This window comes from Dipteris shenzhenensis, chromosome 17 (assembly GCF_047967505.1).
Source record: "Dipteris shenzhenensis isolate YYH24624 ecotype China chromosome 17, Dip_SZ_1.0, whole genome shotgun sequence".
NCBI classification, from domain to species: Eukaryota; Viridiplantae; Streptophyta; class Polypodiopsida; order Gleicheniales; family Dipteridaceae; genus Dipteris; species Dipteris shenzhenensis.
The window spans coordinates 8,056,197-8,078,796 of NC_141612.1; the positions used below are offsets into that span (position 1 = coordinate 8,056,197).

General features: G+C 41.7%; 1 protein-coding gene across 2 annotated transcripts in view; it reads left to right on the top strand.

Moving 5' to 3' along the window:
• Positions 1–10,095: 10,095 nt before the first annotated feature.
• The window catches only part of LOC147891624 (NADH-ubiquinone oxidoreductase B8 subunit), a 34,279-nt gene continuing 21,774 nt past the window's right edge, over positions 10,096–22,600 (top strand). The window contains exons 1-2 of one of the 2 annotated variants that reach the window (XM_087388823.1): positions 10,096–10,302; positions 10,682–10,788. In XM_087388823.1, the coding sequence (XP_087244949.1) occupies positions 10,205–10,302; positions 10,682–10,788 (205 nt within the window). In that variant the 5' untranslated portion in view covers positions 10,096–10,204. The remainder of the gene's footprint in view (positions 10,303–10,681; positions 10,789–22,600) is intronic. The other variant, XM_087388824.1, reaches the window with a different exon arrangement.

The following is a 22,600-nucleotide window of genomic DNA, read 5'->3' on the forward strand; positions in this document are numbered from 1 at the left end:
CAACAAGATGGGGGTGGCTCAAGATCTTAGCTAAGGTCTTGGAAGCAATGTCTAGAAGGGTGATCGGGTGCCATTGTTAGATATTTAATTGGTCTTCGCCCATGAATAAGCACGTAGGGGAGCAATCTAAAGTCAAAACTATTTTGGGAAGGCCAACCACAAGGGAGCATGAATGTACTCCCAAAAGCACTTGAACACTGATAGAGTTAGGCCATTCTTGCCAAAGTACTTCTATGATGGGAGGTCCATGAGGGCCTCCAAGAGATCCTAATTTGTGAATGGGGATAAAACTATCTACAACCTACTCATGAGTGGGGTAGTAAACTAGATCAACTTTATCAAAATATATCCTCATGGATGAAGTGACGGTGCACGTCAATGTGCCTAGTACATGGATGGAAAATAAGATTTTGAGCTAGATTGCTATCATCTAAGTAAATGGAAACTGGTTGACTTGTTTCCTACTTCAGAGATAGACTTGGAGGCTTCCCAAACCTCTTGCAATTTAAGAGGGGGAAAGTTGGATAAGATGTATAAGTTAGGTAAGTTGTTATCCATACATATGTTTGGGGTTTTTGAAACATTTCTATTTTGTGTTGCAAATCCAAATCCTAGATTTTGTTTGTTATGCAAACTTGGATCCTAGATTTCTACATTTTCCTCATCTTATCTTGTCTTGGACTTCTCCATCCAAATCTTGGATTTTAATTTTCCTAAAATTTTATCTAGATCTCTTAGTTTTGCATGTCTAGATCCTTCTCCATATTTTTCTATTTTCTATTTCTTTTTTTTTGGGGCAAAAAAATAGAGTGACTTTATTACTTTATAACATTTTGTACATCATAAGAGTTCAAATATACTAGCAGTGCTAATTACATCAGCTGTTACATCTTGGAATCATAGTAACAAAAAGATAACATCCTCAAAAAGACTAAGAAGTGCTTCTCAAAGGTGGAAGGAGAAGTTGGAGGTTTCCTCTTTGGAGTTACTATAAAGGGAGTCTGAAGCAACAACACAATAATAGTAGTATCAGTAGAATGATTAGGTTTAGTAGCAACACTGTCGATGGACATAGCATCCAAGTCTTGCCGTGAGATAGGTAAAACCACAACATGACCCTAAGTTTGATGAGAAAATGCTATGTACGTATTCTATTTTTTGCTCTCACAAATGCTATGTACTTATTCATATTCCACCTATCCTCTGAGTGTGATTTAAGAGGGGGTGTTGAGAATATAAATCACACTCTTGTGAGTGTCATACTAGGGTAGCACAAGGGAAAAACCCTAACCCTCTAGTAGATATTGTATATTCGCAAGTCTCCCTCTCTCATTTTGTGTTCTGTTCACCTCCATGTATGCATGCTTCATCATGGTTAGTCTACTCCTTCCCTCCACTTATGCATAGATTAGTCTCCACCTCCACTTATGCATGCTTCATCTCAAGATTAGTTTACTCCTTCCCTCAACATTAACACGATTGTCCTTCTAAATTAGCACACATAGTAGCCTTCACAAGTACTGACTATATGTAAGAGGCACTTACTAACCTACTAATATTGGATCTAGAATATCACCCATCTCTTTGCATCTGCCTTGAATGCTTTCATCATAGTTTCTTGAATTGTCCATTCAACTTTGGAATATCTTTCAAATACTTAGCCAAGCTAATTTTTCTTCTAATAAAGTTTATGGATCTATAGTATCTTTGTACTTTATAGGTATTTTGATCTCTACAACTTTTTTTCTCCATTTTCATTATGTTCCTCATTTCTTAGCTAGGGCATCACTAACATCATGAAATAGATTTTTGCCATTAAAGAAGTTAATCATAGTGAAGTTCCCCTAAACTACAATCCATCATAACTGGCTTGGTGATGATTCAATCTCAACCCTTGTGAATTCTTGCTTAGTGAAGATGATCTATTCTATAACAATTTTAGCTTTCATGGTAGAAAGATATAGGCACACCTTTGAACTAGATAATTTCCTAAGTGGTATGTCCTTAACCAGGAAAGAAACCCAGATAATTTCCTAGATAAGTGGTATGTCCATTTAGGCACACCTTTGAACTAGGGAATTTCCTAAGTGGTATGTCCATAATCAAATAAGAAACCCAGTAGTACAACTAGAGAGATATAGTATCATATGTCAACCCTCTCCTGTAGGGGTCCATAGGGTATGTATGAGGTACCAATAATTCTTTAGTAATTTCATGATCTTGATTATGGATCCTTTGTGGGCTAGACCAATGAATAAAAGATCCTCCCCCTTCGTAGTGGCATATAGTCATCAAGGATAGTCATGAACATGTTCAAACCTAAAATTCATATCAATAAGTTGGGTGAGGAAGGGCCAAGATTAGAACGTTAATACCCATATTTATGCTCCTTCCTTTTGAAAAATGGAAATTTTTGTTGGCACTATATCTCTTTCCTCAACCTCTGGTAAGAAATACATCCTAGTAGGAATTGCATACTTTTAAAAATGATCAACTTAGTCACCCATTTTATGAACAAATTGATCAAAAAATTAGTTGAGATACTATCAATTGTCCACAAACTAGTGAAATTGTTTAATTCTAAGGCCAATGAGTAGGTAGAGAGTACTATCAATCATTTACAGGCCAATAAACAATTGAAATCCTATCAATTGTTCATAAACTAGTGGGCTTTCAGTCCTAAGGCCAATAAGTAGGTAGAACTTATTAAGGTGCTTGTATGAATTCTATGCAAGCTTCTTCTTCTTTGGTAATCGTGCACTAGCAATGGCCAAGTACAACCAAATTCAATCAACATGAGACCAAAATGTGTGTCAAGTACTAGCATAGCTTTGCTTGTAAACAAGAGCTTACTAGCATCAGTAAAGCAAAGGATATAGAAAAACACTTTCTAGAAATCATTTGTGCACAACATCTGAGGTAAAAGCAAAGGATATAGCAATAAGACATCATCTCTAGATTTTAGGCAAATATGTTTATTAGAGAGACCATCCTTGTCTGTGTAATCCTTACTAGATGCAATCCTTGCTAGGTGCCCACTTTACTAGGTGCATGAGAGAGAGATTGTGTTCTAAGGGAGAAAATCCTTGGTGGCTACAATCCTTGCTTGGTGCCATGAGCGAGAAAATCCTTGCTTGGTGCCAAGAGATAGCATTCTATAAGAGGGAGTGTAGTCATGCTCATGTAGAGATACTCTATAATAGAAAGTAGCCCACACTCTTTGGATGGTCTGTTTGACACTCTCAATCTTTTGTACCTGTGCAATAGTGTCCATGCTCATTCACCACTATCAAAGTGCAATAGCCTGTTCAAACTCTACAACTCTTGCAATCTACCCTCAATCCTTGGTATTCTTCCTCCCTATCTTGAAATAGCCTGTCTCATACCCACTCCTTCTCCCCTTCTCCCCTTCCTATCAATTCCAAACCCATTTCATCTTTTTAAGCAATTTTCTACCAATTGTTGCAATAAGTTTAAACCATAGAAATGTTCCCCTCCTTTCCCCCTCCCTCCACCCCCCTTTCCATGCACCCCCCATGGTCCCACTAAGGGGAACATCTACTATAACCTATGCTCTTTGAGTAGGATTAGAATGAGGGCAACCGCTCGAATAGACAAGCGTCGTATCACCTGAGTCGAAGCAAGTGCTCAGCTAAACCACATATGGTTAAAAAATGATTGTGTCAACCTCCAAGGCTTTGGCCTAGTGGTGTGGACATTGGGCTTCCAATCCCCAAGTCACGGCTCAAATCTTGGAGGCTTGGACGTGGTGTTATAGCATGTGGTTGGGGGTGTGGGCGTCGACCACAGTTGTGGAACCTGCTATATGTCAAATTCAATTATGTCCCACCTGGCGACCCCCCAATTGTGGGCATGTGGAACGTGTGGACTCTGCTGCATCTAACCCATAAAAAGTTTACTTCACGATCCTAGTGTTCCACATGTGTGAGGGGGGTGTGGGGTAGGTGTGTGAAAAATGAAAAACAAGGTGGGGAACCCACAGGGGCCTTGCACTGTCCGGCCCTAAATTTTCTTGATCGTTTTGTTTAGCCATAGCGTACCACGCTATATTGTATGTATGCATAAACAAGGGAGTGGTCTGTCCAGTAGGCATGGGAGATCCGAACAAGCATATTTTCTTTTGGCGAGTCCGCCCAAATGTAATACAATTGGGAGCCGTATATTGTTGTCGATTGATGTGATTGTAGTCGCATTCCCAAGCCATTCATTTTTTTTTCCAAGTTGGTTGAGGCTAGTGATGCTTTTTCCATGTCTATATTGAAGTCACCCAACACTATTGTGGAGGCTTTGGAGCTTCTTTTTCCTACTATCATTTTTTCCAAGCAAGCGAGGAACATGTTGCATTTTTGTGATGGGGGCTTGTAAATGTTGAATATGTCGAAGCTTCTATTTAGAATTGTTGTGCTGATGCTTGTTATCTCGACTCCTTGTTTTGCATATTTGTCAACCGCTTTTATTGGCAAGTGATCTTGTAGTAGGGTGCACTAGCCTGTGCGAGAGCATTTCTTAATGATGTTAAACCCCTGCGGCATAATCTTGTTTTCGGCATTTGGCCTTGTTTCTTGAAGGCAAATAATGCTGGATTCCATAAATTTGCTCATTCCTTTGATGTCCAAGATGTATTTTGATAGCGATCTTGTGTTTACCGATGTTATCAATATTTCTTTGTTTTGTTGTTGTTGACTTTGCAATGTTTCTATGGTGACCCATCCTGTGCTCCCATGTAGTCTACTTATTTCACAACGTCCACATTGTCGTAGGCATCATTGTTGTTTCGTCTGGTTCTTGCCCTAGTCTCTTTGGAAGGGAACAATATCCACACTACTTCCTTCCCATTAGCCACTGATGCTGACATGAAAACTCTGTCTGCCCCATTAACCAGACCGTCCTGTTGGTCGATGTTCCCCGAGCAAAGCTCCACTAGCATACCTTCTTTTATTTCTAAAATGTTGTGCAGGCCGGGTGTCTTTTGCAGGTCATCCAAGATGCTAGTTCATGCTAAATGGGAGAAGTGATCCTTCACACGAAAAACGTGTTGTCTTCCCATGCATAACTGTAACACCATGTCGTTGTGTTTTTTTGTTTGCAAGTTTGTGTAATACAAGTGTGGGAAAGTGTGATCAAGCGGGAAGGGCTGCAAGCATATGTTGTTGATGTACTCCAAATCTTTATGTGTGTGGGTACAGTCCCGAAATGAGTTGAGCATGTTAATGAATGTGTTGTCGCTCTGGTGCATGGTTGACTTTAGCTCAAAGCATGTAGGCTTTGTGTGCCAATATGTCTTTGTAAGGCACTCGAGCTCATTATGTGGTAGTTTAAAAACCCAAGAATCTTTTACGGGCTTTGCTAGATAGAAGTCTCCACATGTGATCACGTCCACATTGCCGAAGAAGTGAGTGTGGTTTCTTTTTAAAGTATGCATTCTTAAATCGATGAAATTTAATGTTCTTCTTCCCACTAACGATATCTCATCAAACACAATGAGTTGAAACTGTGAGTATAGGGTCGTCAGTGCATCTAACCTTTCTTTCGACAATGATGTCAAGTTATTAGTGTGTGTTGGAAGGTGCAATGCTGAGTGGATAGTGTTTTTCGGTGTATGCGAGCATGAGGACCTTTGGCAAGTTGCAATCCACATCTGGTAATTGCCTGTTATAATGTCTTAGCAATCCCTGCACTATTAGAAGTTGAAGGTATTTTTTCCCACTGCCGCCCCTCCTGTTAGGAATATATGTATCTTCTCTTCGAGATGTAGATGTATTCGGAGCGTAATGTCATCAAATAGCTCTCGTTGCTCCTTGTTGAGAGATCTAATTTTATGAAAGTACTTGTCGTTGTCCATTAGTATGTGCTCTTTCACTGCAATTGTAAATTGGTCGTTCTTTATAGCTTTAGATATTCTAGGCATATCCAATGATATGTTGTAATTATTTTCATTTTGCTACCCGATGTCATAAGGTGGGCTATCATTGTTGCTTCGGAAAGCTTTGTTATTCTCGTATAGGTTATGTAGGTCATCTTGGTGGTCGAGCTCATAGTTGTATTTTTTTTAATTCACTTCTATAACGGCTTCTCTTGCAAGGTATGCGTATATCCAAGTTTCGTGTTTTTTCAATTCCTCTTCCTCATCCCCTTTGAAGGGGTAATACAAAAGGATTTGCTCATGATAGAAATTGTCACGGTCTTTAAATTTGTTGAACCTTACGAACCTCAAAATTTTATTTTTTTTCCTTTTCTTGTAGGAGTTGTTGTAGTGGTTGTATTTGGCAGTGAACGTCGTGAGGCAAATGTCGTCCAGCCCTCTTTTGGCATTGTATTTGTCGATAATTATCTGACAAGAGATTTCAGTGGAGTCATTGGTTTGCATCTGCTCCTTTCGTTTCAGAATGAATGCTCTCTTGCTAGCTTCATTTGTGTTGATGAATTGGAATTCTCTGGTGGACCTGTGCAAGGGAAGAGATAAAGTGATAAACGCTGCAAGTTATGCACTCATTTGTTGTGCATGTAGGAAAGCATTCCCCATTTTTCTTAATATCTCTTGCGTGGGATTGTTTTCTTGTATGCATGTGGCCAATGTATCTCTCATCGACTGCGTGATCGTGCTATCCATTTTCGTGATGTAGGATGTGCAGTAAGATGCTGCAGCATATGGGTCCATGATGAACTGTATATCCATATTTGATTGCCACAAGAAGCTAATCTTCCTATTGAATGCATTTGTGAAGATGTCTTTTGGCTCATACTTCAAGAATAATGTCGTCTTTGTTATTGAAGCTCTCAATGAAAGGATGTATGATTCCACCCTTATATGGAAAGAGTCCAACCACTGCAAGAACGATGTGCTTCCTCTTGGGTCAATATTTTCTATTTGTTGGCAAATACGAAGGTAACTCCCTTTGTATTTGTCTCTCTCAATATGTTCCAGCAGATTGAGTATCATCCTTGCATGCAATGGAGGCTTTGGATAGTGGAACCTGCAAGACCTTCTGTGTCCCTTTGTACACATTCTTGTGTGCTTGTGTGTTTGTATCTCCTTCATGTTTTCATTTAACAAATTCTTATTGCATGTGATGTGTTCATCTACAAATGGTATAACCTCATTTTGATTGTCTGAATGATACTTCGGTGCCTCTTCAACCCACAAGATCCCATGCTCATGCTGGCTACCTCTGTTTTGGAATTTTGCGATGAAGAAGTAATCAACAACACCACCAAGTATAGAGTTGTCATTGCAAAGTAACCGTATCATATTCCGGTGTGTAGTATTTTGCACATAAAGTAGGATTCTCTCTAACCAACTGCATGGTGCCAGTTGTTTCATCGTTTAATTTTCTCCGAGCACCCCTTTGCTGTATGTTGTTTTCAGGGCATGGACCAAAGGCTCCCACATTCTCTCGGCACACGAAAAGGTGATAAAGAAGCATGGTTGCCCTAATTGATGCATCATTGCAAATGCCTCTTTTCATAGATTTTCCTTATGATCGGGGAAAGTGCGGAGGCTTCCAGAGTCCCTATATCCTATTCCTAAGTTCAGTACTTGCTCGATGTTCGTGTTTTTTTTGACGTCTCGTGCACATAGTAACCTGTTCTTAAGCATATCCTTTCTTAGGCGAACCCATATAGATTGCATCACTTGATGGATCAAAACTTTTATTGCTTTGAAAAAAAAATTTGCAATATTGTGACCAAATTTTAGTGGCTTGTGTGTTATTTCCCACTTTATTATATCCGAATATGTTAGTTTGCTATTGTGGATAGCTCTTGGAAACCCAAAGTAAAGAGAAGGAAAATTTAGCTCCTCGCTATGCTTGTCTTTGAAGATGCCTAATGGTTTCTGATTTTCTGAGGGTGCTACATAAATGGCTTGTCTCAAGATCTATAACTTGTTCTGCAGCAACCAAGTTATGTATCAACATGTCTGTTTGCACATCATCTTCCTCTATTGGGTCATCATGATTTTCGCATGTAATTGTGGCAAAATTATTTTGTGATGATGTTGCCACAAGGACCTCTTTGTACCAATTGTTGTTTATGGTAACGTTGTTTGATTTATACAACAGTGTTTCAATAAGTATTGTCAATGCTTTCATAAGAGCGTATGGCCGAACTTTGCCCATTGCAAAGGTTGTTTTGTATTCCATTTTTCTTTTGATTCCAACAACGACGGCATGATCCTCATCCAAGAAACATGGCAAGACCCGTTGTATCTTATTTGTGTCGGCAAGCACATTCACGATACCTCTAGTAATGCCCAACTGACCATTGAAACTAATTTCTCTAATTTGGGCGAAAGTAAGTCTTGGTGCAACTAAGCATTCCTCCACATCATTCAACATGCAGACAGCATGCAATGGTGCATTTATTGATATGTTGGAGGGGGTGAAGAATTTGGGGACAACATTTGCTTTTATTGCTTTCTTGCACTCGTGGCATACTTTGTAATGCTTTTTGATAAATTCTATGTTGATATTTTCTCTTTTTGCTTGTACCCATTCAAACGCTGCCTTGTTAAGATATATTATTTGTTTTTTGAAAAACAATCTCTCGCAAGAAAAGCAATCATACAATGGTGTGTCATTGATGTTTTTTATATATGTATGTACATAATGCGAGCAATACCCAAACATCTACAAGAACTTGTCTGAGGAAATATCATTGTCAATACAAATCCTTTCCCTTTGCTTCTTTCGAACAAGCGACATCAAAGAAGAAGATGATGGTTTAGTGGCTTGTAATTCCTGAGTCTTTTCACTATCCATTCCTTCTTTCGATCGTTTTATTTTCAAGACCTTGTGTCTGATAGTGGACATTGAAATGTTGTGGGAGGGGAAAACCTATTGCATATACTCTCTAATCTTTGTATATTTCGTGTGGCCTTCTTCAAGCACGAACTTCTTCAAGAATTCATCCATATTTTGAGACCATCGTCTTCTTCTAGGTACATGGTCGACAGATTTATATGGATAAATGGTCATAGTTGAGTTTTTCATTAGTATTTGCATGGTTGAGCTCGCATTAGGAGAGTTTTAGTATTCACCAATTTTTTCAATCTTGTTATTGTTCTCAAGAAATAACTCAACTTTAAATGCATATGTTGCTACCAATGCAAACAATGCAAATGAATCAAAAGGATTAAGCGTGAAGCCTTCATCTTCTATGCAATGTAGATAACTTTCAAAATCTTTAACTCCTGCATAGATACTCTCAAAAAGTGGATTGTGAAACCGGCTCTTCCACTCAATAAAGCTTAATGTTGTTGATGCTATGAAATCCTTCACTTTCTCACATATGGAAGCTTTTAAAGACTGAGGTGATATGTGAAAGTGAAGGAGAGATGATATGCACAATAAAGCACATGTATTGTCCGGGTAGTTCTGCATGAATTCTGCATCGATGGACTCATTTATTTGAATTCTCTTATTAACCTTTTCAAGGCATCCACCCTTGCACTCCCCAAAGCCAGCCCTATGCAACGAAGAAAGGCAGAAAACAACAAACTACGATCTCAACACAAAAAGCCATAGATCAGAAACACCTAGCGATCCCACTACAGACATAAGCAAAGCTCCTATCATCACAGCTACAGGCATACGCGCACAGACAAAGACCGCATCAGACCTTCTGAATCAGCCATCTCGGTGTCTAAATCCTCACAGCACAAAGCACACAAAGCATACACAACCATATTGCGAACAAGCAATCCACAAGCATGCATTTATACAAACATAGATGCAATCTATATGGTGTCAGCACAGATATAAATCTGCCTGACACGATCTCCCCCTCCATCTCTGCTCGATTCCGTGACGAAGTACAGGCCAAGAATGGCCTCACTTGTGCACAAATTGAGACCTATCTACAACGATTAGCTCGCTTCCATTGCCATGCTCGCACGCAGGGTGAAAATATCGCGAATTCCACTCCTTCAAAGCCACGCTCACAGAGAGCATTCAAAACCTGCACCACCAAATATCTAATCTACCCTAATCCCATGTTGTTTATAAAACTTCTAACCTAACAAAGCTGCTATTTTGACTCGGATGTAGCGTTAAAGGCGGAAGGCCAAAAGCCTCCACAAGCATGACAATGGACCCTTCGCAGGGCCAAAAAGAAGAAAAAGAAAGATAGTGTTTAACTATATGTGCGATGCGAAGCTCCTGCTTAAACTTATTGAGAAACGAAAATGTCGTGGAGAGCCAAGCTTTCTCCAGCCATTCGAGAGTTGCGCATCCATCTCTGCCAGACCTCCAGCTCCAGTGCTTCTACTCGGTCATCCACCATGTCCTCTCCTGCCTTTTGTTTTAATTTTTGTTCGTCTCTTACCAAACGATTTGGGGTATCACGAGAATTGTTGCTTCGTGGTCATCGAGAGAGACTTCGATCTTGCTTCCGGTTTGTTGTATCGCGGTATTTCTCGGATGTCGTGGTCGATCTGTTGTGGTTTCAAACCCGAATTCCTGATCGCCTCTTTCCACGATATATGGCTTTCTTGTATCGTTCTTGGGGCGTCAACTTGGCTTTCATTTTAATCATTTGTTTGATTATCGTTCCTTGTTATTGCTCTTTCGTGTTCGAAATATTGAGTCGTAGCAGCTATTCGAAATTGCCCATTCCTCGTTTTATGGTTTTCATTATCCCATGGGTTGGCATTGTAATGCAGCGAGTTTATACAACGCAATTATAAGGATTTGAAAATGTTGAACCCGCGTCTTCCAATTCTAATACGGGAATGCAGCGGTGTTCAGCCTCGACTGTGGGCACGCTATCGTAAGTGGATGTTTTGCTCTTCTCTAGCATTTGTGGGGCTTGGTACTGTTGTGTATCTGCTTCTTGATATATCGACACTTTTTCTAGTCCAACCTCCTCCTATAGATCTAATTTTCATTTTGAAAGTGTGATGTGGTCAGGGCGGCGTAGCATTGAATTATACTATAATACGACAAGCTTTGTGCATTTTCTGCTTTACAGATTCTATGACAGCTGTAGTTCAGGATTGGCATAAATGCTGGCAATAAAGAAGCTCAATTTGCTTTAGGGTCAAGGTTTCTTTAAGAAATGATAAGACCTGTACTACTAGGCTCACTCCTGAGCCTAGAGGTTGCTTTGGATCAAGAATGATCTATTTATATTGCTCGCTAGGATGGTGCTTTCACTTCATCAAAATGCCTTGACTTAAAAGCAGAGCAATGTCATGTATTTTATGAAGAAAAAAATAAAATTGAGTGCTTTGAAGACTTCAAAAGCGTTTCTAGAAGGCAATCATCGAAAACTTTATGTGTGATAAAGGGTGGTAATTACCCGTTGGGAGAATTTAGAAACTTTTTCAAGAAGCATGCTTTAAGACGACAGTTTCCTTCTCCTCTTACTCCTCAATATATGTTGGAAAACACACCTACACTTGCCTGTAAGAAAGCATAGCTAACACAACGTGTAGAGAGATAAATGTCCTTGCAATCACCTGAAAAAGCAAGACATTTAGTGCAGAAGATATGCCGTGGTACAACATTCAAGACTTGTGCAGATACAAGAAGTTATAGAGAGCAGTTTCAGATCAGAGAGAGAATACGTACTGTGCAGATGTACAGCTAAAATAGATCTCATCAATAGATATAGACATCTGTACGAAAGAAGCTCTGTACCAACACCTGCAGCAAACATACGCTGAGGCAGGCACCAACATGAGCTCTGTTCGCTGCACCCTCTGAAGTAGAACCCCCCCTTCAGTAGCTTGCTCTAGGGTGAGCTCTGCATGCTGCTTCCTCCTGCTCACACATGTACTTTCTACTGCATCTAGGTATGTACCAATAGAGCCCAGTACAGGTCGAGGACTGCAGGTAAACTGAACTTAGGACTGCCCCCTCAATGGGGCCTTTATAGGGCTAGGAAGCCCTCTGTCTGGCCGACCAGACTTCTACAGATTGGCCGACCACATTCTGTCTGCCAGCCGACCAGTGCAGGGCCGACTGGCCCACCTGCAGATGCCCTCCACAGACTGCTGACTGCAGTGTGTGCTGCAGCCTCTTCTGCCTGTAAACAGGACCTTCATCTGGTGCCTTGTGCCAACTGTATGCGAGCCTGTCTGCACACCTGCCAACCTGCAGCCAGGGCCTGTAAGGGCCCTGCCATGTAGGCACCCTGTTGCTGGCTCTGTACCAGCCCTTCTGGGCCCATGGCTGGGCATCTTTCAGCCCTAGTAGAGCCAGCCCTAAAGATGGGCATATTCACAGCCCTGATGGAGGAGCGTGCTACAACCAGGCATGTGGCTGGCCCAGGAAGATGTACAATTGCTGCCCACATGGCAGTCTTTCTAACGCCCCCTTGTGGCACAAATCTACACCCAATCCCCGTTAATCGCCTCATTTGAGGGCTCACATGTGGCAGGGCATTGACCCTTCATTTCCAACAATATAATCGGACAGCTGAAAGGAAAAATAGAACTGTGCTTGAGAAGGCAATGTATGTTGAAAGAAAATTAAGTGCCAAAAAGGTTTTGGGTAGAGACTATACAAGTAGAGCAGCAATAGGAGTCCTACAAAGGCAGTAAGAACTAGGACACCATAGGAAGCTTGGAAGAAGCTTTATGGCAAAACAATGAAGCATATGTTTGTTGGATATAGCGATCAGTTCAAAGATTATATGTTATACGGGGAAAAGAAGAAAATGTTGGTAAGCAAAGATGTGATATTTGCTTACAATAATAGTCCTTTTGGGCAGGTAAGCAATGATGTCCCACCTGATATTTGCTTACAATGAAGTGTATGTTTGTTGGATATAGCGATCAGTCCAAAGATTTTAGGTTATATGACGTGGAAAAGAAGAAAATGTTGGTAAGCAAAGATGTGATATTTGCTTACAATAATATTCCTTTTGGGCAGGTAAGCAATGATGTCCCACCTAATGTTTGCTTACAATGAAGTATATGTTTGTTGGATATAGCGATCAGTTCAAAGATTTTAGGTTATATGACGTGGAAAAGAAGAAAATGTTGGTAAGCAAAGATGTGATATTTGCTTACAATAATAGCCCTTTTGGGCATGATGTCCCACCTGATATTCTTAGGACCATAGAGACAAGGGATGAGCAGCAAAAAAATGGGCCATATGTGATGCCAAAAACACAGCCAGAAAGTAGTGATGAATGGGAAAAGGTACTTGAACAAGCAGCGGATGAGGATGCTATATCAAAAAAGCTTGAATAGCTTAGCTTGGATGACAATAAGGAGTCTGTTTTGGATAGACAGCAAGCACAGGTGGTATGTGAAACCACTTGAAGACTCTGCAAAGTCCACCAGAAAGCAGCTAAAAAGAACCAGGCCAGGCAAAAAAGGGGGTGTAGTGAATACAAAGCCCTTGTTATACGAGCTTGGATAAGATAAGACTGAGCATTCGTCTTTTAAAAAAGCAGAAAATTTAGAAAAATTGATGAATGCCATGCAAGCTAAATAAGATGCCATTGTACAGAATAAGCCTCAGAATAGAAGCTGGTCTTTGTAGGATACAACTCTTTTCCAATAGGTTACAGGTTGCATGACCCCGTCAAAAGAAAGATTGTGGTTTCCGGTTTCCACGAGTGAGGAGCCACAGATTCTTGGAGAGCCTGGTGATCATAAGGACCGAGCTATTGTTCCTGCCCCTGAGCCAGAGCAGGTACCAGAAGATGGTCCAGAAGTTGATAATGAGACCCCACAGTAAGAGGAGGCTCAGGGTTCTCATCCTGTTCATGAATGGTTGATAGAGACACTTTGAGATTCTGGAGTGATGGATATCTCTCTAGAATGGCTCACGGAGGAGGGACCACGTAGATTGCATCGAGGTAAAGACAAAGCCCTAGAGGATGCACCTCTGCAGGTTAATTATGCTTTGATGTCTTGGATCCTTTGAGACAAGGAGCCTTCCTCGGTCCAAGAAGCTCTCTCTAAGAAGACTTGGAGGACAGCCATGCAGGTGGAGCTTAAGGCCATTGAGAAGAACAGGACCTGGGAGCTGGTACCAAGGCCCTTGCGACGACCAGTGATAGGTGTCAAGTGGGTATACAGGAAAGTACATGTCGGATAGTGCTGTGGACAAACACAAAGCTAGACTTGTGGCTAATTGGTATGTTCTATGATCATGCTAAGTTTGGCTGTCCTAGTATCCCACATTTTGCATACCTCCCAATGTTTGAGAGTCCATTTCTCGCCACATTTAAAGCAGAGATCTGCCCTCTTTTTGCTATCCATGATGGCTCTAGTAGGCTGTTTAATGCCTGATTTTTCTGCCACAGCATTAGGCTTCCTTCCTAGCTTTGCATCAGGATGCCTATAAGGCCTTGCATATGGCATTTTGCTGCTCGATATTGTGGGGAACTTGGGAAATGGGGCTGCTAGAGCCTTCCATCATGCCACTCAAGCATCTTGGGTTTCTTCTCAGTCTCCAATGTAGTCACATGTGTGCTTCCCGTAGCCTGCTTGTACCTGTTAGCACACTTGCGCTCAAATACCTCCATGAGCTTTGCAGCTCACTCAATTGTTTGGGGCTCATGAGCCCTCACATTGGAGGCCAAGGAGGGATGCAAGCCCTGAATAAAATGCAGCAACTTGCCCCCTCTCAGATATGGCATGTACAAAAAGGGAAAGCCTCCAGAATCTCTGCAAATACTTCTGAACAGTGCCAATCTGTGATAGTGCATTAAAACCTGCCAAGTGCTGCTCTAGTAGTGTAAACCCCTGGCTGTGCAGTCCTGCCAAATCTATCTCGAAGCGGAAATGCATCTTGGAGTGGAGGTGGCATACTGAAAGACTGAGAGGAGGGTTGACCTCCATCCCAATGTTATGGTCGTGACTAACAAGTTTGATGTTACAAGAATCTGAAATTTAGAAGTTTGAAGTACTTTTGTCACCACAATGTAAATATCCTAAGTCAAAGTACAGTTGACCATTTATTTGATCATAATTAAAGAGTTTTATATGTGTTAATTACGGTCAAAGAGTTATTTTAATGGTCAAAGGATTGACTACGGTCAAAGATACTTGACTCTAGTCAAGTAAACTTGACTGCGGTCAGAGAGTGTTGACTTCGGTCAACAAGACTTGGCATGCGCCAAGAGGGTTAACCCCGGTTAACCAAGATGTGCCAACTCCGGTTGGAGAGACTTGGCTATAATTAAGGCGCCTTGACCCTTAGTCAAAGCTCTTTAATTATAATCAAGAGTGTTGACTCCGGTCAACCAGAGAAAATATATATATATTTATTTGTATATATATTTGTTTAGATGTGCACATGTGTTTAGTGGGGACGCCCACCGTGACTAGGATTAGTCCACAGTGTGTTATTTGCATGCAAAGCGCTAACAATTAATGGGTACCATGGTGGTGCGCTTTAATTAATTGTTGCAGGTACTAGGAAGGATTATTTTTCCTAAGCGAAATGGGAGCCTGACAAGCATCCAGGAAGCGGTTCGTGTGACCGAGAGCTTTGAAGACTTTAAAATGGCCCTTAGTGGCTTGTAATAGGTTTTAGTCTAGATTTTAGACAAGTGGCATGTTGCCAATTTGAATGGGGCTTGAAGCTCTTGTAAAAGAAGAATTCTTTTCATGTTTTACAGAGGGAGACTTACGAGACAGCTTGAAGCTGAACTTCTGTAATAGATTTTCTGAAATGAATAAAGACCTTCGGGGGGGTCCAGCCCGACAATTTGTCCTGGGCCCTAGTGTATGTTCAGAGAGAGAGAGTGAGGGAGAACCTTTGGAGAGTTAATTTCCGTCGTGGAAATAAAGTCAAAGCTGTTTCGTCAGTTTGGGTTGTATAAGCCATAGCTGTTGTATCACCCGTCGTCAATTACGGTTGTATTGGTATCAGAGCTGATTTGAATTGTCTTCTATGGCAATCACGATCAGAGAAAACAATTCCTGTGTGACGATCAAGTACGGGTTGTATGTAAAAAGAGAGTATTGCACAGGAAATTGTGACGCAGGTAGAGATTTGGGGGTGCGAATATGTGGTCAAGCCTCGAGAAGGTGTAGACACGCCCTCACTAGAGACTTACGCGTCTGATGAAGAGCTGGATGACGGAGATATCCACGCAGCAACACACCTCTCCGTGGAGTAAAGTCTTCACGTGACGCATACCTTTGCACGCATTTCCGGGTGGTCTCACGACGCTGAATGACCGAAAGGACCTGCAGAGACCTTTCAACGTTGTTTGGAATTTCTAGCAGCGTGGAGGTTTTGCGAAGTTAAATTCGGTATTAACGACCCCAAAGAAATATTCTCACGCGAGCAGTGACGGTTGCCCAGCGCGGGGTGTAGACTGGTGAACCGCAACAGAAGAGCTTCTGAGGTGTTCGTCATGAAATAGACGCGAGCAACAAAAATTCTTCCATGGCTGTTTTTGTATTGGTCTCCTGCTTGCAACGCTCCAGTGAGACAAAGGATGAATGTTTGGGCGACGGTCACCAAGGCGCGACGCGCGACGGCGAACAGACAATGACCAAGGGTTGGGCAGGCTGACGTGGCGCGGGACACGTGGTGCAGGACACGTGGCAGAGGTCTTGCAAGGTGCTGACGTGGCAGCCAGCCTGGCAGACCAGTGGTTAAGTCAACCCGGGTACAGTTAAACCCTGGTTGGTTGACCCGTGGTTAGTGAAACCCTGGTTAAGTTAACCGCAGTCAATTAACTCTGGTTAGTTGAACCAGTATATAGTTAGTTCAACTTTGGTCCAGTTAATCTGGCCTAACCAGACCAGTTTGGTTGGTGTAACCAGTCCAGTTAGTCTAGTTGCAGACTAACTAGACCAGAACCAGACAGTCGGTTAGAGTAACCAGTAGTTACTCATCTGGTTACTGTTTTCATTTAAAAAAAAAAAAAAAAAAAAGAGACAGTTGCAGAGACAGTTTTGGCTATCAATTTTCTCCTGCCTGTCAGACTTTTACTGTCAGAAAAGTAGCAGAAAACCAGAGAAAAGCAGAGAAAACAGAGCTTTGCAGAAAAAGGAGTATGCATGCCTTTGAGCAGTAAAAAGAGGGAAAAACAGATGCCTTTTGAAGCCATCTGCAGCAGTCAGAAAAGGGCAATATAGTTGATAATGCTTTGGCAACTGTGTGGGTATATGCCTTAAACTGGCAGCCAGTACTGGCATAGATTGTGAATGCAAAACACCTCTTGTTGAGGTACCTTTTCTGTTGGAAAAGCAAAGGTAGTGTGCATTAGTTACTTGCACAGTGTGAGAAAAATCTGCAGATCTCAGAATATGGATCAATCACCTATCCAGTGGGATTCTCAAGATAGGGATGTGCATCCAAGACAGAGGAATGTGCCACAAACTCAACAAGAATTTGAACAAATGGTACACACTCGTATACAAGAGCTGGAAAATCTTAAAAGGGATCCCAGGGCTCAGCATTTGTTTCCAGCAGAAGCTATGCCTAATCCAGTACATGACGTGCCAATGCCAGAGGCACACTCTCGTGTACAGTCTGAGAGAGAGAGATCTCATAGATCTCATAGGAGACGGTCCCATAGTAAAAAGAGATCGAGGCGTCATCACCGATCTCCTAGTCCATCACCGTCTACCTCGAGTTCGACTTCTGTGTCTTCTTCTTCCTTATCAGATAAACCATCCAGGAAAAGAAGGAAACACGAGAAGTCTGGGAAGAGAAAGTCTTCCAAAGCGACCAGGGAATTTAAAGAGGGAGGAAAATTTGTTAAGTTTATGACCTACAATGGACAGTATGGTCATACAGACAAAGCATTGCAGTTTATCAGACAGTTTGATGCTGCATTCGGTACTGAGAAATTTTCAGAATCCTCCAAGTTAAGAATGGTCAGCCTACACTTAACAGCAACGGCTAGTGCATGGTGGAGTGCACTGACCACAGATGGATCAGCCCCAAGAAAGTGGAAGGGCTTCAAGAAAGCCTTCTACCAGCAGTTCATGCCTAAACAGTTTAGAGACCATGTTCTTCAAGACTGGGACAGTTTGCACATGGATGCAGGAGATACTGTGGATGGGTACAACCAAAAGTTCTGGGATGCTTATTTGCAGGTTGCACCGTTCAAAAAGATCTCCAAAGGTACCCAGATGAGAAAGTACAGAGCAGGTCTCACTCCAAGAATTCAGGCAGTAGTGAATGCTTTGGGGGCAAAGAATATTCAAGATCTTATGCATTCAGCCTCAGTAGCGAGTCTTGTGCCGCTACAAGATCCATCTACAGTGCCATCCTTGCATGCAGGACGTGCTGATAAAAAGAAAACTGATTTTCAAAAATCAGAAAAGAAAGAGTCCCCTAAGGCTGAAAAGAAAGGGTTTCAGCCTCAGAAGCCGAGGGGTACTCAATTCTCGAAGACCTATAAGGGCAAATCTCTATTTACCCCTGAACAGATAGCGGAATTCCGTAGAGATGGGAAATGCTTCAGGTGCGGTAAAGAGGGGCATGTGGCTGCCCAGTGCCCAGAAAAGCCTTCAACATCGAAGGGAAAAGAGGCAGAGAAGCCACGAGGACCGCAAAAGCCAATGGCGGGGGGAATTCCTGATATACTGGGTCATGCTTTGAACCCAGAAGAACGAGAATTGCTGCTATCATGGGGCAAAGTTAGAGACCAACAAGCGCTAATTTTATTTGATCCAGGGGCTACTGATAATTTCATATCAGAGGATCTAGCCCTGAGGCTGGGAATAAAGACGGAAGAGCTAGGCAGGGCTTTGGATGCCGATCAAATGTTTTGTGGGAATCCTGTGCCAGTTACTCCCTTGATAGGGAAGCTCCGTCTTCATATTCAGAGTTATGTGGATCAGGAAGACTTCTTCGTTTCTCCACTGAAACATTATGATGTAGTTTTGGGGATGCCTTGGTTTCACCGCAAGGCAGTGAAGTTGACTCTTCCTGAAAGAGTGCTGGAATTTGTACATAGGGGGAAAAATCAGCGTGTAATTGCCAGGAATAAAGGGGACACTATCCCCATTGTATCTGATGTTTCATGCGGTAAAGCAATAAAGTCTGCAATTTCTGCGTACATGGTGTTTGTAAAAGAAAAAGAGAATGATATGCATGCTGAAATGAATGATGCAGACAAAAATAAGTTCCAGTTTCTTGTAAACTTTAAAGATTGCTTTTCTGATGTTTTGCCAGGGGAGTTACCCCCAGAGAGACCAGAAGATCATCAGATAGAGTTAATGCCTGGTAGTGAGCCACCAAACAGACCCCCTTATAGAGTCAGTGCGACTCAGAGAGAGGAGATTATGGCTCAGGTACAGGACTTGCTGTCCAAAGGGTTGATTCAGCCCAGCTCGTCTCCTTTTTGTTCCCCTGTACTGTTAGTACAGAAGAAAGATGGTTCATTCCGTATGTGCGTCGATTATCGCGCACTGAACAAAATGACCATCAAGAATAGATTCCCTATTCCGCGTATTGATGATGTCTTGGATCAGCTAAATGGAGCTTCAGTTTTCAGCAGGATAGACTTAAAGAGTGGCTACCACCAAGTGAGGATACAGCCTCAGGATGTGCACAAGACAGCATTCCGCACTACATTCGGGTTGTATGAATACTTAGTGATGCCTTTTGGGTTGACAAATGCTCCAGCCACATTCAATAGAATGATGGATCGCATCTTCCGGAAGTACAGGCATTTTACGGGTACTTTCTTTGATGATATCTTAGTTTTTTCTAAGACAGAGGAAGAGCACAGAGAACATCTTGCTATAGTGTTTCAAGAGCTGAGAAATCATCAGCTCTATGCAAACAGCAAGAAAAGTGAGTTCTTCTTGGAAGAAATCCACTATCTGGGGCATATAATATCCAAGAATGGGATACAAATGGATCCAGCGAAGATCCGTGCCATTCAGGAATGGCCAGAGCTGAAAACTGTGCATGAAGTTCGAAGTTTTTTAGGCTTGTGTTCTTACTACAGAAGGTTTATCAGACATTTTGCTGATATCGCAGCTCCATTACATGACCTCACTAAGAAAAATGCAGCCTTCACATGGGGATTATCACAGAAGAAAGCATTCAATACACTCAAGGAAAAGTTGACTACAGAGCCTATTTTGGTAGTTCCGGATCTGTATCAGTCTTTTGATGTGGATTGCGATGCTTGTGGAGAATGTGTTGGGGCTGCATTGCATCAGAATGGTCATGTAGTAGCCTATGAAAGCAGACGACTTCGGGATGCGGAAAGATATTTAGGAATCTATGAGAAAGAGTTATTGGCTGTAATTCATGCCATCCATACATGGAAACATTATCTTTTGGGTGTAGATTTTACTGTCAAAACAGATCACCAAAGTCTGAAATACTTTTTGACTCAGACCAAGCTTTCAGAGAAGCATATGAAATGGGCAAACATGCTGTCAATGTATCATTTTCAGATTGTCCATACCCCAGGAATTCGGAACAGAGTGGCAGATGCCTTGTCCCGAAGACCCCAGGTCAATAATGTAACTATTGCATATCATCAGGATCTGGAAGGCATGAGGGAACAATATGCTCATGATTCTGATTTTGGTGAAATTTTACAGCAGATGCAAGAAGGACAATCTACCAGTCACTATTCCCTGAAAGATGGGTATTTAATGAAAGATGATTGCCTATGCATCACCCAGGAGATGAGGAAAAAGATTTTGGGGGAATGCCATGCACCTCCCTATGCTGGACACAGAGGAATTACAGCAACAACTCTAGCACTAGAGAGGTATTTCTTTTGGCCAGGAATGCGGAAAGATATACATCAGTTTGTTAGTGAATGCCTTACGTGTCAGAAAATGAAGTATGATAGACAGAAGGCACCTGGCCTACTTATGCCTCTTCCCGTGCCTCAGGCACCATGGGAAAATATTACAATGGACTTTATTTTTGATTTGCCGAGATCAAAGTCAGGGAATGATGGGATTTGGACTATCATTGATAGATTCAGCAAGCAAGCTCATTTCATTCCGGTTCGCAAAACCATAAAGGCAGATCATATGGCTAAGCTGTTCATGGCACAGATCTTAAAACATCATGGTATGCCTAAGTCCATTGTTAGTGATCGAGATCCCAGAATGACCAGTCTATTCTGGAGAGCTTTATTTGATAACATGGGGACGAATCTGAATTTTTCTTCTTCTTTCCATCCCCAGACAGATGGTCAAAGTGAAGTAGCAAATTCTACCATTTTGGATATGCTAAAATGCTACGTGGGTGACCAGAGTTCAGACTGGGAAAAGTACCTACCCTTAGTAGAGTTTGCTTACAATAATACAGTACATAGCTCTACAGGGAAAGCCCCTTTTGAAGTCATATATGGGAAGGTGATTTTGCCACCTATATTGAGGACTAAAGATGAAATATTTGCAGCTGATCAGTTTGTAAGAGACCTCCAGACAGCTTACAGCCAAGTCCGGACAGCAATTGAAAGGTCTCAAGAGAAACATAAAAGGGCTGCAGATAAACATAGGAGACAGCTAGATCTCAAGGAAGGGGACTGGATACTTTTGAGGTTTGAAAAAGCTAGGCTCCGCAAGTTTAAAGGCAAACAGAAAGTGTATGCAAAGTTATCTCCCAGATATTATGGCCCTTTCAGGGTTACAGAGAGAATAAATGAGGTTGCATACAGATTAGCATTGCCAGAGCATTGGAGGATTCACAATGCATTCCATGTGAGTCTTCTAAAGAAATTTCAGGGACCAGAGCCTACAGAACCAGTATCAGAAGATCCACCAGAAGTGGATGAGCTGGAGGAAGTCCTTCAGCCAGAGCAAATTGTGTACCATACTGTACGTAAAGGCCCTCAGGGTAAGGAATTTTGCAGGTATCTTGTAAAATTCAAGAATTATACGGCATTAGATGCCAAGTGGATGGACGAAGACATGTTATCCGATCATCCACAGCTTTTGGATGTTTACAAGGAAGCTTTTCAGTTGAGGTCAACTGAATAGAAGCCGAGGGGATGTCACCACAATGTAAATATCCTAAGTCAAAGTACAGTTGACCATTTATTTGATCATAATTAAAGAGTTTTATATGTGTTAATTACGGTCAAAGAGTTATTTTAATGGTCAAAGGATTGACTACGGTCAAAGATACTTGACTCTAGTCAAGTAAACCTGACTGCGGTCAGAGAGTGTTGACTTCGGTCAACAAGACTTGGCATGCGCCAAGAGGGTTAACCCCGGTTAACCAAGATGTGCCAACTCCGGTTGGAGAGACTTGGCTATAATTAAGGCGCCTTGACCCTTAGTCAAAGCTCTTTAATTATAATCAAGAGTGTTGACTCCGGTCAACCAGAGAAAATATATATATATTTATTTGTATATATATTTGTTTAGATGTGCACATGTGTTTAGTGGGGGCGCCCACCGTGACTAGGATTAGTCCACAGTGTGTTATTTGCATGCAAAGCGCTAACAATTAATGGGTACCATGGTGGTGCGCTTTAATTAATTGTTGCAGGTACTAGGAAGGATTATTTTTCCTAAGCGAAATGGGAGCCTGACAAGCATCCAGGAAGCGGTTCGTGTGACCGAGAGCTTTGAAGACTCCAGAATGGCCCTTAGTGGCTTGTAATAGGTTTTAGTCTAGATTTTAGACAAGTGGCATGTTGCCAATTTGAATGGGGCTTGAAG